Here is a 15,818-nt window from a genome sequence, read left to right as displayed (position 1 = left end):
GACTCAACCCTTTTCTGAGCCTATCTGATATCTTGGTTGGAAAGGCTTCCTACTGCGCCATAGGAACAATAAAGATTATCTTTATATCACAATTTATTCAGGCAAAGTGGAAGGCACTGTCAATGAGAACTTGAAAGAATGATTGAAAGTAGAAATTTAATGTACCTAAACACACACACGACAGACTGGACCATCCTAACTCAAACTGCGAGAAGAAAAAGCCTCCATGAGAATCCATTTCCAAAATGAAGACATCTACTACATTCAGCCCTACTGCTAGGAAGGGCACATAAAACCAGGAGAGGATGCCTGTCAGACAGGACATTCAAGTATGGGAGGACTACAGCAGCGAACCGCTTTAAACTTCAAATTATGGTGCACAAGCAGAGAGACTCTGCTTTCAAGCACTGCATTCTTAATGTAACAGTTTAATGAGGAATGGAGTCTAGGGAAAAACTGGACCACTGACTGATAACAAAGAAAACTATAATTCAGATCAAAGGAACCAATGTAAAAATCATGGCATTAAACAGATTGGGAATCAAATTCTGACTGGGCCATCTCCCACTGGTGTAGACGTCAGCAAAGAACAACTCTCTGATCCTGAGCCGCCTCCTCGGCTAAACAAGAACTGCGATGCTCACTTCACAGGAAGTGGGAGAATTAAATGAGAAATCAGGTATGCAGCATCCGGCGCCACGTCCATCTCACGATCTCTGCTTGACAAACACGAGTTCCCTCCCGTTACCGTTCACGCCCCTTTTATAAAAGCAGCAAGCATCAAAAAAGGGTTTGGAAAGGCATTTCCTCGGGTCTGGATTCATAAACTTGGGTCTATTTTGCAGGCAGACTCTCTGAGATAGCAAGCCTGACTTACACAGGCCCAAGATCTGGTGAGCAGCCTGACCTGGATCAGTGTGGACATCTGGCTCCCAGGCCAATGCCTAGAAAGACTGGCCAGGCCCAGAGGGCAGCACGGGTGGCCAGGAGACAGCCAGGAAGCAGAGCAGCTGGGAAGAGGGGGGATTACTTGAGCTTCGGCTCCCGTCCTTCGCTGGTATACTGCCAGCAGATGAGCCCGATGAGGTCCTGCACCCTGGCGCTGGCCATGGTCACCACCGTCATCGGCAGCAGTCTGTCCTGGCTCGAGTGCAGGGGGAGGTAGACATCGATCTTCTTGGTCGCTGTTGTGCCTACGTGACCCTGTGGACAGAGCACATGCGTGAGGGCGAAGCACATGGTTCCGGTCACGCAGCCCCCACTGGGCTGCGACGACTGCCCTCCAGGACCTGTGTTCTCAGTCTCTGGGCACAGACCAACTTATGAGCCTGGGGTGGTCCTGAAGGGGAAACGCTGTTTATAGTTTTAAGAGTTTGTTTTTTAATTTGAATTTTCTGCTCTCGAGTGGATACAGCTCTGCCAGCAGTAGGGTAAATGAGCACTCAACTAAAATGAGCAAATGAGAGTGGCGAGCAGACCTCATGCATGGTGCCAGGAGACGTGCTCTGCCGCTTGTTCAGGGTGACCCTGGCATCAGCTGCCCTCCCTGAAAACTGCTATATCACTCTCTGAGACCTTAGGCTACGCTGCCACATTCTCTGAGGAAGCATCTAGTAGTGTGGGAACCAAGCACTTTCTTTCTCGGAGACAATGGGGGCTAACTCCATTATGCAGTACCTCTCTTTCCTTCACTCATCTGAACTAAAGTTCAAGGGTCTCTGGTCTTATTACTGCCCTAAGCGCCACACTCACACTGACCTACATGTCCCTAATCCCTCCCCCACACCTCTCTCTCCTCCCTCCCAAACCCTCCACTCCCCTCTGAACTCCTGCATGAATCAGCAAACTCCCCATAAATCATTACTTCTTTTTAAAAAACATTCCTCCACCTCTTTGCCGTAATTGAAGCCTGCCAGTCATGAGGATACTACTTCCTCTACTGTCCAGAGACTGTTTTGCTTGTCTTTTTAACCTCCAAGCCTTGAAGGCCAGCAGGCAGAGTAGGTATTCTTGGTCCTGCTATTTCCAAACTATGAACTCCCCTTTCTTACCAAAACAAAACGCCCTGTTCCTCTGAGACGCAAGCCACCCAATCGCGCCGTCCTCTCCCTCTCCTTTCCTGTTTCTGTTGCCCACCGGCCTTTGGTCATCCTGCTCCCTCACTAAGGCCTGAGTTCTTGGTCAGTCTTTCCCACCCCGATTCCTGTCATCATTCTAAAAGAACAATCTGTCCAATACCCAAGGCTCTCAATCCCTAGACCACGTCACCCCCAATGCCTTTTCATCCACTCCTCAAATCACTAATCGCGCTGGGTACAGTGGAGATTTATAAAAACTCTAATATCTCAAGTCAGAACACCTACTCACTGAATACACTTTAAAATTTTTAATTAAATTAATTAGTTTGTTTTTAAATTTGGGCCTTGCCATGTACCTTGTGGGATATCTCAGTTCCCTGACCAGAGACTGAACCTGAGCCGTGGCAGTCAAAGTGCTGAATCCTAACCACTAGACCACAACTTTGAAACCTGAATACATTTTAATATACCTCTACCTGATCTATTCAAGTAGTCCCTCAAATTCTTTAACCTATAATCTGTTGAACCACCTCTTAATTGTCAGTCACCCTTATTTCCCAACACCCCACCCCCAGACTACATAGCCATTATAGCCATTATAATCATTCTTTTGCAGACATAATTTTAAAAAATATTTTTATTTATTTATTTGGCTGCACCAGGTCTTAACTGTGGCACGTGGGATCTTTGCTGCCATGAGCTGGATCTTTTAGCTGTGGCATTTTGGGATCTAGTTTCCCGAACAGGGATCAAACCCAGGCCTCCTGCACTGGGAATATGGAGCCTTGGTCACTGGACTAACAGGGAAGTTTCACAAATACAATTTTAATACTCTCTTACTCCCCTGGACATGGTCTGCATAGCATCAATCTTGTGTGACCCCAACCCTCTGCATTCCTCAGCTAAACACTGGAGAAAAATCACGTAACCGTACAGATAGATTTTACTTTAAATCCCATGATGATAAAACTGAAACAGACACTCAACGCTGTGCAGCAAGCCTACTGTATCTCTTGATCCAAGCTGCAACCCACCTGAGACCACTACTGCACACTTGTGCTTCTCTCCTCCAACTTCCCATGAACCACGCCTCTTGACCTTCAGCCCCTGTCCTTCCCTCATGTACTGCCAATAGATGAAAAATACAGAGGACCCCTGAATGATACGGGCTTGAACTGCAAGGGTCCACTTGTAAGTGATTTCTTTTCACTTGATACAGACTATAGTACTACACGATCCACAGTGTGTTGAATCTGTGGATACCAAACTGCATCATCAAATTTGATTATGTTACACTCCTGTTGAAACTCCTTCACTGAGTGGCTCCTATGATACTTTGAATGAAATCCAAACTCCACGCAGTGTGTAACAAAGCACTGCATGATCTGACCCTTGCCTAACCCTCCAACGTCATCTACTGCCTCTCTTTCCCCACCCCACCTACTTCAGCTACACTGGCCTTCTAGGAATGTCCTGAATGTGTGTGCCTTGACTGCTTCTTCCCCTCTTAAGGCCACTGCGAGTGTTACCCATGTATCTAGGAGGCTCTTTCTTATGACTTTTGCATTCTCTAACACGTGGCCTCGGGCTGGTTACTTAACCCTCTTCTCTTCCTCTTTCTCATACATAAGGTGATAACGACAGGATGCGCTATCTATCAGAGATTTCTTGTGAGGATCGCTACTATTGGTATCATTATTCAAGGCTCAGCTCACAAGACACCTCCTCAGAGAAGCCTCCACTGATAATCCTATAGAAAGAAGACCCTTCCACAGTTAACTTCTCACACTTTTCCTTCAGAACGCTTAACAATGTGATATGACATATTTCTTTATGTACACCTTCAGTGTATGCCTTTCCCACCAGCCTCTGAGCTTCCATGACGGCAGCCATAATAATGCTTGCTTTGTTACCGCTCGGTACACAGTGGCTAGCACTGTGCCTGGCGCACAGAAGACTCTCCAAGAAAAATCTGTTGAACTACAGAATGAACGCATGATGACTCAAATGCCTATTGGGACACATGCTGGGAACTCAATAAATGTTAGTTTCTTCCACCCATCCCACTTGTCCTACTTCTATGGGCCTGCTTTCTGGTAGCAGAGGGAGATGGAAGGACGTGAGTAATCAACTGGTTCCATCTTTAACACCCTCTACAGGAATGTATCGATCTAAAGGTGGGAAAAAAATATCAGAACTAGGGTATAGAAATACACAAAATCAGTTTAGAAAACATTTTTAGAGAAATTCCACTTCTCATATAACCCAGCATCTAATATTAGATACACAGGGGTTTTTTTTGTTTTTTTTTTTACTGTCTTCCCTCTATGTTATAGAAACAAATAATATAAAAGATAATTCTCCTACATAAAGCTCTCTCTCTCTCGCATGCATGCACACATGTATACATGCACACACACACATAGTTTTTAGCTTGGAAGTAATAACTCCAATGACTAGCAAAGATGTCTCTAAACAGCAAGTGTCATCTTGTCAGGCAGTCACAAGGTTAAAAAGAAGACAGCTGCAATCTTTCTGGAGTGGGTCCGTACACCCTCTTACACTCTCCTCTCAAACTCATTTTCAGACCCCCTAGTTGCTCTCACTGCTCTCCCTTCTTATTTGTTTATTCCTCCTCGTTTCTTGGAAGAACTTGGAACTGAGGGGCTATAGGAATCACAGTATCTCAGATAACAAAGATTCAATGAAATGACAAATGTGAATGTACTCTGTAAACTATAAAGTGCTTTAGAAATGCAGTGCAGTATCTAGAAAGGGCCTAAGTTTTACAATCAGACCCATTTCTATTACTCAAGTCTATTAAAGGTCACATGAGGCCAAAGATGGATGCTGTAGGAGTCCTATTCATAATATCTATTATTATAATAATAGCTAACTTTATTTACAGCTACGTGTTAAATAAACTCTGCTAAATGTCTGCCTAAGTTACTTAATTCTCACAATCACTATAAGAGGTACGGTTCTACCATTACCCTCATAATATAAATGAGAAAACCAAGGCTTATAAGGCTGCAGTCGTTGGCTCAAGATCCCATAACCGAAGTAAAGAGCCAGGACTTAAATCCATGTTTGTCTGACTCCAAAGCCTCTACTCTAAACATCAGCACCTTCTTTCACTACAGTTATCCTAAACAGAATCAATCCCCACTCTCCAAGACAACTGTCTCCTGCTCCTTCTCAAAAACATGCCAAAAACACTGCTGCTTCCTAGACAGGGAGCACTCTAAGGAGCTGCCCAAGGAGAACCAGGGAGGACTGCAACTCCAGAGATCACTGCCATTGTCAGCTGACTGCAAGGAGGCATCATTGTCTAGGAAATGAAAGCAGATAGTTATATGGTACCCTCTATTTCATAGTGAAATAGCAAGTGTGGGGAAAACTATGAGAATAAATACGGCACATACTTATTAAATGAATAAAGCACTTTATCTTTTTAATCTTCTAATTCCATCTTGAGGCACTGATGACGGGGGAAAAATGCCTTGCACAAACCTTGAAATTATGTATTTTTTAATAAGGAGCCTCTTCTGAAAAAAACTCAACGTGGTGGCAGTTAGTTCTATCTAATAGTCCCTGTGTTGCAATATTTAGAGAGAATCATCTAAAACATAAAACAATCCATCAACATAATAGAAAGTAATTAACTTATTTTAAAAAAAGAAAGGTGACCAAAGGATTAAAAGTATTCATCACACATCAAGGCAAGCAATATTCCAAAGAGCTAACATCTAACTATTAAAAAGCAACTAGCAATAAACAAAGATCATATCATCCAGTTTCACTGCGTGCCAATTTATATGTTTCACAATACAGAAGTGGGGAAAGATAGGCATAATTAGAGCACAAGGAAAGGGTCACAACAGAGACAGGGGAAACTGGTTTAGCTCCACCCTTCCCAGTCTCTCATGCATTCAACAAACACCCACTGGAACACCATATTGGGCTCTGAAGACAAAGTTAAGACAGTGCAGATCTTCATCAAATTCATGGTCTGCTGAAGATCTATACTGTACAATGTGAGAAAAGCTTTAAGAAGGAAAGTACAGGCTATTATGAGAGCTCAGAAGCAACCTAAAGACAGTTCAAAAAAGCCTCCTAGGTTAAAAAAAACAACAAACATTTACCCTTCCATCCAATAGAACCATTAACTCAAGGAAAAGACATTTACTGTATTTCAATACTTTCTATACTAATATACAACAAAGTGAGTATGAATTCTCCTTGAAACATGGGATTTTGAGTGTTTAATTTTAATTTTCTGCTTTATATTTTTCTGCATTTTCTAAACTGAGCATGGTATTATTTTTATAATTACAAACAACATTAATATTTATAATTAAATGACCAAAAAGGAGAGAAACAGAGCTACTACACAGAGCTTGAGCGAGCTTTCAGTAGGAGAGGATCGACTGTGAAAATGCAGCCTATGCTAAGGGATCCGGCAAAATTCATCAAGGACACACTGTGTGCTAGTGCTACGACAGGCTGTTGGAAAAATAAGCTGAAAATATAACTCAGACACTTTCAGTGGCAGGTTAAGACATTTTTATTAAAGAAATAAAAAGTAAGAAACTCACATTGAGCTGATAAATTTGGAGTTGAACAACTCTCTCCAGAGCAGCCCCCAAATTGGGAAATGCCCCTGGTTCAGGTGTCAGAAAAAAAAAGAAAAGTATTCTTGAAGCAAAACTATTCCTCAACACAAATGCAACTGATGAAGACCAACTCGACTCCAGAGTTCACGTCACAAGGCCTGTCCATGACTTGATAGCCCAGCCAATGCAACCAAAATCTCAAACTCAACATGTCCAAGATCCATTTCCTCCTTCAGCTTCTCTCATTTCATATTCGATCTCATTTATGGCTCTCACCACCTACTTCATCACTCAAGCTAAGAACCTTAACTCCTTTCAAATGTCTCTGAAATATCTCTCAAATCTTTCTGCCCTCGTTCAAGCTTCATTTCTCAGCAAGACCACTGCAGCAGTCTCTTATGTCCCTGTCTCGAAAAATCTCTCCTCTCTCCAAATCTTTATTTTCTTATTGCTACTGAAGTGATTTTTCTCTAATTGCTGACCATGCCTATCACACTAGAAATAAATGATGGCTCTGCCCAGTGTTAGCATTCTAGCTCTTTAGCATGACAGTTAATACCCTTCACACTCTGGTCCCAATGTATCGTTGCTAAAGTATATTGAAGAGAGGCTAAGAGCACAGATTAGTGTTTACCCAGATCCAGGTTTGAATCCAGGCTCTGCTGCTTTCTTAGCTGCTAGACCGGAGACTTTGGGCAGGTAACTGTACTCCTCAGAACCTCCATTCCCTTACTTAGAAAAGTAAATAAAATGTATATAACATGCCTGACACATAGCTATTAAGCAAAAAGTGCACTTCTTCTGTCCTTTAAATACCTCCTTTTCCTAGAAGGTGGAAGTCCAAATTAATTTCCTCTTCTCTGCCTCCTAGCAATCTGACTTGTGTACCCTTATGGTTTCATTTTTTCTACCTACCATAACCACCTTGTTTCCCAGTCTCTCACATAATGGTACATCATATAAAGGAGAAAACTGTGTCTCACCCATTTTATATTCTCCTAGGGCAAAGAGTACAGCAGGGGTGTGGTACTGGCTCATTAAACTGAAAGAAGTCCTCAGACTGGCTTTCAGAATGGACCTGCCACTCCTCCCACTCCTCTCCTGTCCCAGGTAAACCATCTATACCTCTTCTACTTCCGAGGCCATTCTTTAGGAGCCCTCTTTCTTCTCTAAAATATCCCTAGCACCTAACAAGGGTGGGTATATAGTAGTTATTAATAGTTACACATATTGATGGAGTGAGGGTTAACATTCTTTTAACACATGATTTTTAAACGCCTGCATTATATTATAGCATGCAAAGGTACTGGTGGGCCCAAACAGAAAATAATCTGTCTCCAATGTAGAAGACCCAAGTTTGATCCCTGGGTCAGGAAGATCCCCTGGAGAAGGGAATAGCTACCCACTCCACTATTCTTGCCTGGAGAATTCCATGAACAGAGGAGCCTGGTGGGCTACAGTGTCCATGGGGCCGTGAAGAGTCATACATGACTGAGCAACTAACATTTTCACTTTCATAAAGGTACTATCAACCTGTTCCTCTGTTATCAAATAGATGTTATTCCTAATATTTCACTATTACGAATACTATCCTCAGAAACATTCTCTTGTATAAACGCTTGTACTCATATGCTAAGGTGTCAATTACTAGGACAAAGAGTATGAATGCTTTGTGGCCTGTGATATATACTGCAAAAGCTCACTTTTTAAAAAGTGTCTTTATGCCAATCATGAAATACCGGTATTATGAACTGTATGTCACCCAATTAATCATTAGCTCATAAAATGTAAAGACTTAAAAATTTAAAATAACTTCTATACATGGAATATGAACAGGTATAGAAGTGAAATATATAGAATTTGAACATCATGATGAATTAAAATATTATATCTATTCCATATTTTTCCCCATCTGATCCCATTAATTAAAATAATATACATTTTGCTGCCTATCATAAAGTTAATTTTAAAATCATGTACCTGGTAGTTTCCAAAATAAAGGAAGCAAGAAGAACAACAGGTGGCATTCAGTTAAAAATCATCTTGAATTAAGAAACATTATATCAAGTGAATTAGCTGAATTAAGTCTTAAGGACAGAAGGTTCAGTTAGCACCACTACTTAACATAAGGCTTATCAATAATAAATTGAATATCAGACCTCAAAACTGTTGCTAAGTGTTCAATTTCTCTGTCAACAGAAAGGAACAGAGAAAGGATGGACAGTTTGGCTTCTAGAATTAAAGAGACAAAAAGCAGGCTATGTTATTCCATTAGTCACAACCCACAAGAAGATCACTGCATGTAATTTTAATGTAGAAATAAATATATCAGTGTATCCAGACAATGTAATGATACAAATTGATAAAGGATTATTTGTGGCCTTCAAAAGTTACAAGTCTCTTAAAAGGAATGGCTGCAGTTCCATTCCACCAGTACCTTCTTCCCTAACTCCCTCAAAAAGGATCAAAGGATGCTACGGTCTACCAACAGGCCGAGCTTAGTCAGTCATGTCGGACTCTTTGCGAATCCATGGACTGTAGCCCACCAGGCTCCTCTGTCCATGGGGATTTTCCAGGCAGGAATACTGGAGTGGGTTGCCATGCCTTCCTCCAGGGGAACTTTCCAACCCAGGGATTGAACCCAGGTCTCCTGAATTGCAGGTGGATTCTTTACCGACTGAGTCACCAGGGAAGCCCTACCAACAGCCTAGCCTTTAATAACATGATATCAGACTTGGGAGAGGGGTCTCAGATTATCATTACACTGATGATGGTTAAGGGACTTCATTTGAACACAGAAAGGATTTTAAGCAAAACTGAGCCTATTTCTGGCCTGCTGCTGCTGCTGCTAAGTCACTTCAGTCGTGTCCGACTCTGTGTGACCCCATAGACGGAAGCCCACCAGGCTCCCCCGTCCCTGGGATTCTCCAGGCAAGAACACTGGAGTGGGTTGCCATTTCCTTCTCCAATTCTGGCCTAAGCCAAGTTTAATCAACTACGAAAAATGAAACAGGGGTCTATGTGAAGAGGAAACAAAAACCCCAGACTGAAGCATTTTGCTCTCAACAAATACTGGCTTTATGAGCTCATGGAAAGAACTCACTTTTTTACATTCAAAATAGTGGCACTGAACTTTTGAATAGATTTTGTATAAAATTCTATGACAAATCCATTCAGGACCAGGGGCTTGGCTCTCTAGTGCTATCTTAACCCTCAATAAATCTGGAATGCTTAAAGGCTATTAAATTAACATTTCCCTGATCTGGCACCTGTAGTCAAGTTAATTTGTCAAAAACATTCCTACAGTTTGCCACTGGACACTGTATTTTCTGACAAGTTTAAAATAAAATTGACAAAATCTCATTAATTTCCTCTGAATCACCAACCTTGGTTACATTAAGCTTTTATTATTAAGAACGTCAACTGTCACTCTTTCTTTAACAAGGTCAAGTTCTGATCTGGGTACCTCCAGGATCCTTATTCTATTAATAGGAGCTAGTGAGGCACTGCCGGAGAAGGCAATGGCACCCCACTCCAGTACCCTTGCCTGGAAAATCCCATGGACCGAGGAGCCTGGTAGGCTGCAGTCTGTGGGGTCGTTAAGAGTCGGACATGACTGAGCGACTTCACTTTCACTTTTCACTTTCATGCATTGGAGAAGGAAATGGCAACCCACTCCAGTGTTCTTGCCTGGAGAATCCCAGGGAAGGGGGAGCCTGGTGGGCTGCCGTCTCTGGGGTCGCACAGAGTTGGACACGACTGAAGCGACTTAGCAGCAGCGAAGCACTGCAGTAAAGTGTAAGTTGGTGTCCTTGGACAATTTTATTTAACCTATCTGGGTCACTATTTCCACACAGAAACAGTGTATTTTAAAAATACCTCTTCATGAAATTGTTGAAAGGATTCAATCAGACTACGCATGTAAAGCAAATGTTGTTTCTTCATTAAGCTGTCTTTTTCTCCCCTAGATTTAAATTCAGAGTCTTAAAAAAAAAAAAGAAAAAAAAACCCTTCACTGCCATTCATAGACTTTTAAAACTACAAAGAATGTAAGGGTCATCCCCTTTAAAACATTTTCACCAAATGGTTGTCCTACGAGCTGTCCTGAACACCTTCCACTGATGAAGTTCCTGCCACCCTCTGCAGTCTTCAGGTAAACAGTTTTGATGGCTAAAACATTTCTTTTCATTGAGGGACACTTTCTCTACAGCCTTTACCCACTGATATTAGTTCCAGACCTCAGGAAACTGGAAAAACTTCACCTCCACTTCCATAGTGCTAAGGCACTTCAGTCATGTTCAACTCTTTGCTACCCTATGGACTGTAGCCCGTCAAGCTCCTCTGTCCATGGGAATTCTCCAGGCAAGAATACTGGAGTGGGCTGCCATGCCCTCCTCCAGGGGATCTTCCCGACCCAGGGATCGAACCCACATCTCTTATGTCTCTGGTATTGGCAGGTGGGTTTTACCACTAGTGCCACCAGAGTCCATTTCCATAGACACCCCTTCATATATATGTATGAGAACCTCCAATAAAATAACTCAGCTACTAAACACTGTGGAATGAGCCAGACTATCTATAACCCTTCAAAAGAGTACAAGACAGCATAGAAAATGTTATTTCCATTATTTTTTCTTACGCTAATAATTTTCTTAAATTTTCTTTCTATAGCACCTATGATAAATACGTGGCTTCCCTGGTGGCTCAGATGGTAAAGAATCTGCCTTCAATGCAGGAGACCCAGGTTCAATCCCTGGGTTAGGAAGATCCCCTGGAGAAGGGAATGGCAACAGTATTCTTGCCTGGAGAATTCCATAAACAGAGAAGCCTGGTGGGCTACAGACCACGGAGTTGCAGAAAGTCGGACTTGATTACAGTCCTGGACCTAAAACAAGAAAAGATATTGTTGCTCGCAAGTAAAGATTTTCTCTGTTTAAAATAAATCTTCCTTGTTTTGATACTCTGACAGTCTTTTTCCACTTTTTTTTTTAAGAAGGCAAGGTAAACAAATAGCTTAAGTATTTTGTTTGCAACTAATCTTATTAACACTATATAATGAAAATGTACAAAGAATAATGTTGTTTTGGTTAGATTTAAGTCAAAGACATTCACTAATAAGGAATCTTCGAATGTGAATATTCCAGAAATTTTTCTAAGCCATATGATCAGGACAACTGTCTCCGAATATCACCTTACTTTGGAAGGTACTGGCATATGTTCGAATTAAACTCAAGTTTTTATTTATTTTTTCCCCCCAAATAAGCCTTAATTAAAAAAACTAGTCTATATTCAAACGAAAACAATTTTAATAGAACTTTCCTTTCCAGAAACAATAATAAAGGAAACAAGGCATTCTGTAAAATGTGGTCCTGAACAAGTCACAGTAAAAGTAAACGTGTACTTAACGTCCGCCTCCTCAAACAGAGGCTGCTGTCTGTTCCTCAGCCTTGGAAATGAGGTGAAGGACAGTCTGTAAGCAACTCTGGGCAACTCTGGGCAGGGGCTGCCAAAACAAAGCTTAAGCAGTTGAACACGGACATCTCTTAAAAGAATTTGGGGGAACCTGACCAAAGGATCCAAATTCTATTTTAATAACTGATACAAAGGTGAAGTGGCTCCTCCCAAGCAGCAGTGCCTCTGGGGCCTGTCCCAGCCCGCACCCACCTTTGTTATGCTCCCAATCAAACCCTGATGCTCTTGTTCCAGAGGAGACTTTTTCCTTCTGAGAGGTTCAGTGTCCAGGTAGCTCCCGTGTGAATGAGGTGAGCACAGACTCCACGTGGGTTTTTAAGGCTTGGAGTCAAAGTAATGCTCTAACATGGCGAGGCAGAATCAGATGTCAAATGGCCTGTCTCCAGTTTGTTCTAATTCCTCACCACACATTTGTAGACCGAGGACCACAGACCTTTGCTATGTCATCATAATCACATCTAATGTCCATCCTAACTTATGACTCATATTCTGTGCCTGGAAACAATCCCTGTATTTAACAATAATACCTACACATAAAACAATCCACTGTTACAACTTACATGGTCACAAAACATTAATGATCTTCTGCAGACCAAGCAAATGTTTTTAACCATAATTGTCGTGCATTAAATTCACGGCTAGAATCCCCAAGATCAAAAAAATTTGCACAATACAAATAATAACTTAAAATACACATACACACATATACACACACTCTCACACACACTTCTTACAGAACTGTGCTTGGGGAAACTCCACTTGCTGAGTGCCACTGAGGGCATATTTTTGCTAAACTGCTGCTCTAGGTGTTTTTGTTTGAAAAATCTATCACAGTAGGGCACAGCTGTTTATTTGATGAGCAGAAAAGAAATATATGCTTGTGGCAACCAGGAAGTTTTAAGGTCTTTCAAGTTGTATAAAATGGACCTGCAGAAACATTTAAGTGTTCTCAGGATGCAAAGTTGGAGCTGAAATGTGATATCAAACCAGTTGCAAAAAGTGTACAGCAGCCATCTCTTGAGGTCAAACCTGGTACCCGGATATGCAAGAAAGCTTCAGGACACATGGCTTGTTGGCCTTGTCCCATATCATCGCATAATCTGATCATGTGTGAATTTCACAAAAGATTCATACTGTTCTATTAGTTTAGTATTGAGGATTTGCTCATATTCCTCCCGAATTTTATCTTCCTAGTCTTTTAAGAGACGCTCACATATTCCAACTTGTCGGAGGGTAAAGGTGGGCTGGTCCTTTTTCATCCAGGAGGAATCTGGAGAATTAGGTGCTGTGAGTGTTGAGGAGTGAGGCTGACTTTCCGAAGTACAAGCTTCACTCTGATTAAGAACAACTTCTAAATGTCTCCACCTCTGATAACGACTATATTCTTGTTTTATGTTCTGAAAAATCTGCTCCGGAGCTGGAAGGCGCCGCTCGCTGCCGGGCGGGGCGGGCTGCTGCAGAGTCGGCGGTGGGGTCTGCGTCTGAAGCAGCGGCGGCGGTTCGGCGTCCGAGGGCCTGAGGCCGGGAGTGGGGCCGGACAGAGGGGCGCAGCGCCGCCGCTTCGGAGAGCCAGGGCTCAGCAGGGCCGCCTCGAACTCCATGGGCCGCTTCAATGTCGCCCCGCACGCCATGCCGCTGAAAGACCAGGGACCAGAAGCCGATGCTGTTGTAACTGAGGCGCAACCTCCCGCTCCTCAGCGGAGCTCGCAAGCCAAGCCCTTTTTCCACTTTTGGAAAAAAAAAAAGCCTAGAGCTATTGTTTCAAACTGTTATCAGTGAAATTTGAGTAACAGCCTTGAATAATTTTTTTAAAGACATCAACTGAAAGACCAGCCATCATTCATGTTTGAACACCAGTGAGAAATTTTTGTGGAAAGGGGTGACAGGGGAATGAAGGGGAAAAAAAAAAAGTCTACCCATACTGCATCTGGAATAATGACGATTTACTCAAAGTCTTAAATTCAGAAAGTAGTTCCTGATGCTACCAGGTTTCCCTATCATGGATTATGTTCACTAGGGACCTCTTTGCAGTCTATATAACTAACCTGGCCCTGGCCCTGCCAGCCTTGAGTGGTCTAACTTTGGGCAAGCCCATAACCTCTCTGAAAGTCAATTTCCTCAGCCATGAAACACAGATGAGACTTCTATCTCAAAAGACTCACTGGACAAAGCAAAAATAAAGCATGTTGAAGTTCTCTTTGAACTGCAAATTGTCACACAATGTCAATTAATCCTTATATTGTTACTTACGCTGTTGCTCAAACCAGGCAGATCTTCAACAAAAAGTCCCTTCAAATCAGGTTGAGAAGTGGAGACAACAGGGAAAGATCAGTGTTTATGAGAAAAGAGTCATAGAATTCTTTCCTCATTCAGCCTCAGGATGGTTACAGCCTGTACCAGGAGGTGCTCTCACAAGCACAATCCAGTCATCTTAAAGCATAATGGGATGTAAAGTGTCCATTTTGAATTTTCATAGCCATTGTGGGATTCTTTAGATCATTAATGTTACATAGCACTTTGCATTTAATTATACAAACAATGGGTCCTATAATGATGATATTATCAGGGAAAGGTAATTTGCATGAACTAAGTCCCATCACCTAGGGTAAGTTTAGGGACCTCTTCATTTTTAAATCATTTATATAATAAAATCAATATGCTTTAAAAGTAAAAATAGGTTTTTTAAAAACCATAAAGAAGAGTTACATGTTTTAAACTCTATCAATTATCATAATATAATGAGTCTTTTTAAGATTTAATATCAACTTTTAAAATTAAAACTCAATGGAGAATGTATACTTGGCTCCATTACTAGATGATGTATCTCTAGAAAAGGTTACAGTAGAGCCATTATCACTCTCCTAAATTATATGGAAAATTTGGTACAAACCTCCAAGTACCCCAAGGACAATTTAATTCCAGAGATAGTGAAGTATTTGGAGAATATAACACTGTATAAATAATGAAGGCGATAATTCAGGTGTACCTATCATATTCATTTCTTGCAGGGTTTTAGTTGGTTAAATGTTTCAAAAAATTTAAATGTCAACATACTTGGACTTTCCTTGCAGTCCAGCTTCCAATTCAGGTGGCACAGTTCAATCCCTGGTCAGGGAACTGAGATTTTGCAGGCTGTGCAGTGCAGCCAAGTAAGTAAGTAAATAAATAAACAAACTGGCTTTACCATTAAGTAAAAGATTCTTTGAAAAATACAAATTAAAGGCCACACTATCTTCTTAATTTTGAATAGCTTTTTAAAACCCACAAATTTCTATACGGTAGTAGGTTCATGACTGCTTTATCACTTTAAGATTCGATGTTCCTTAATGATATAATTCAAAAATTTCACTGAATCATAATTTAGTAAGTCATAAGAACCTCTTAAAATTAATCTTTCATGCACATCTAGCTTATCCAAAGTTAGAATTTAATTAGATGGCCTTGGCATAAATGGGCTTACTACTTTATTTGCTCAATCAGTGTATGTCTCTTCAGTAATTATAATTAATTCAAGTCCCTGACGCACCTCCTAGCAAACAATGTAAAAACATCAGACAAAATAGAAATAAATAGCTTTATATTTCTCCAATTACAAAATTCACTTTCATCCTCAAAACGCACATGTGAAATAACTGGGAAAGGTGTTATTCTC

At 41.4% G+C, this 15,818-nt stretch overlaps 1 protein-coding gene and 1 pseudogene across 9 annotated transcripts in view; both read right to left on the bottom strand.

The window, feature by feature from the left end:
- Positions 1-15,818, bottom strand: part of MAPKAP1 (MAPK associated protein 1) — a 243,471-nt gene that overhangs the window by 122,759 nt on the left and 104,894 nt on the right. For 7 of the 9 annotated variants that reach the window (XM_055400351.2, XM_055400349.2, XM_055400346.2 and 4 more), the window contains one exon: positions 1,031-1,203. The exons of the other annotated variants lie outside the window; for them this stretch is intronic. In XM_055400351.2, the coding sequence (XP_055256326.1) occupies positions 1,031-1,203 (173 nt within the window). The remainder of the gene's footprint in view (positions 1-1,030; positions 1,204-15,818) is intronic. 9 annotated transcript variants of the gene reach the window in all.
- On the bottom strand, positions 9,685-15,621 carry LOC129539601 (akirin-1 pseudogene; annotated as a pseudogene).

This window comes from Moschus berezovskii, chromosome 11, assembly GCF_049115385.1.
Source record: "Moschus berezovskii isolate FMDL1 chromosome 11, NW_MosBer_1.0, whole genome shotgun sequence".
Taxonomy (NCBI): domain Eukaryota; kingdom Metazoa; phylum Chordata; class Mammalia; order Artiodactyla; family Moschidae; genus Moschus; species Moschus berezovskii.
This window is presented reverse-complemented; position numbering and strand designations above follow the sequence as displayed.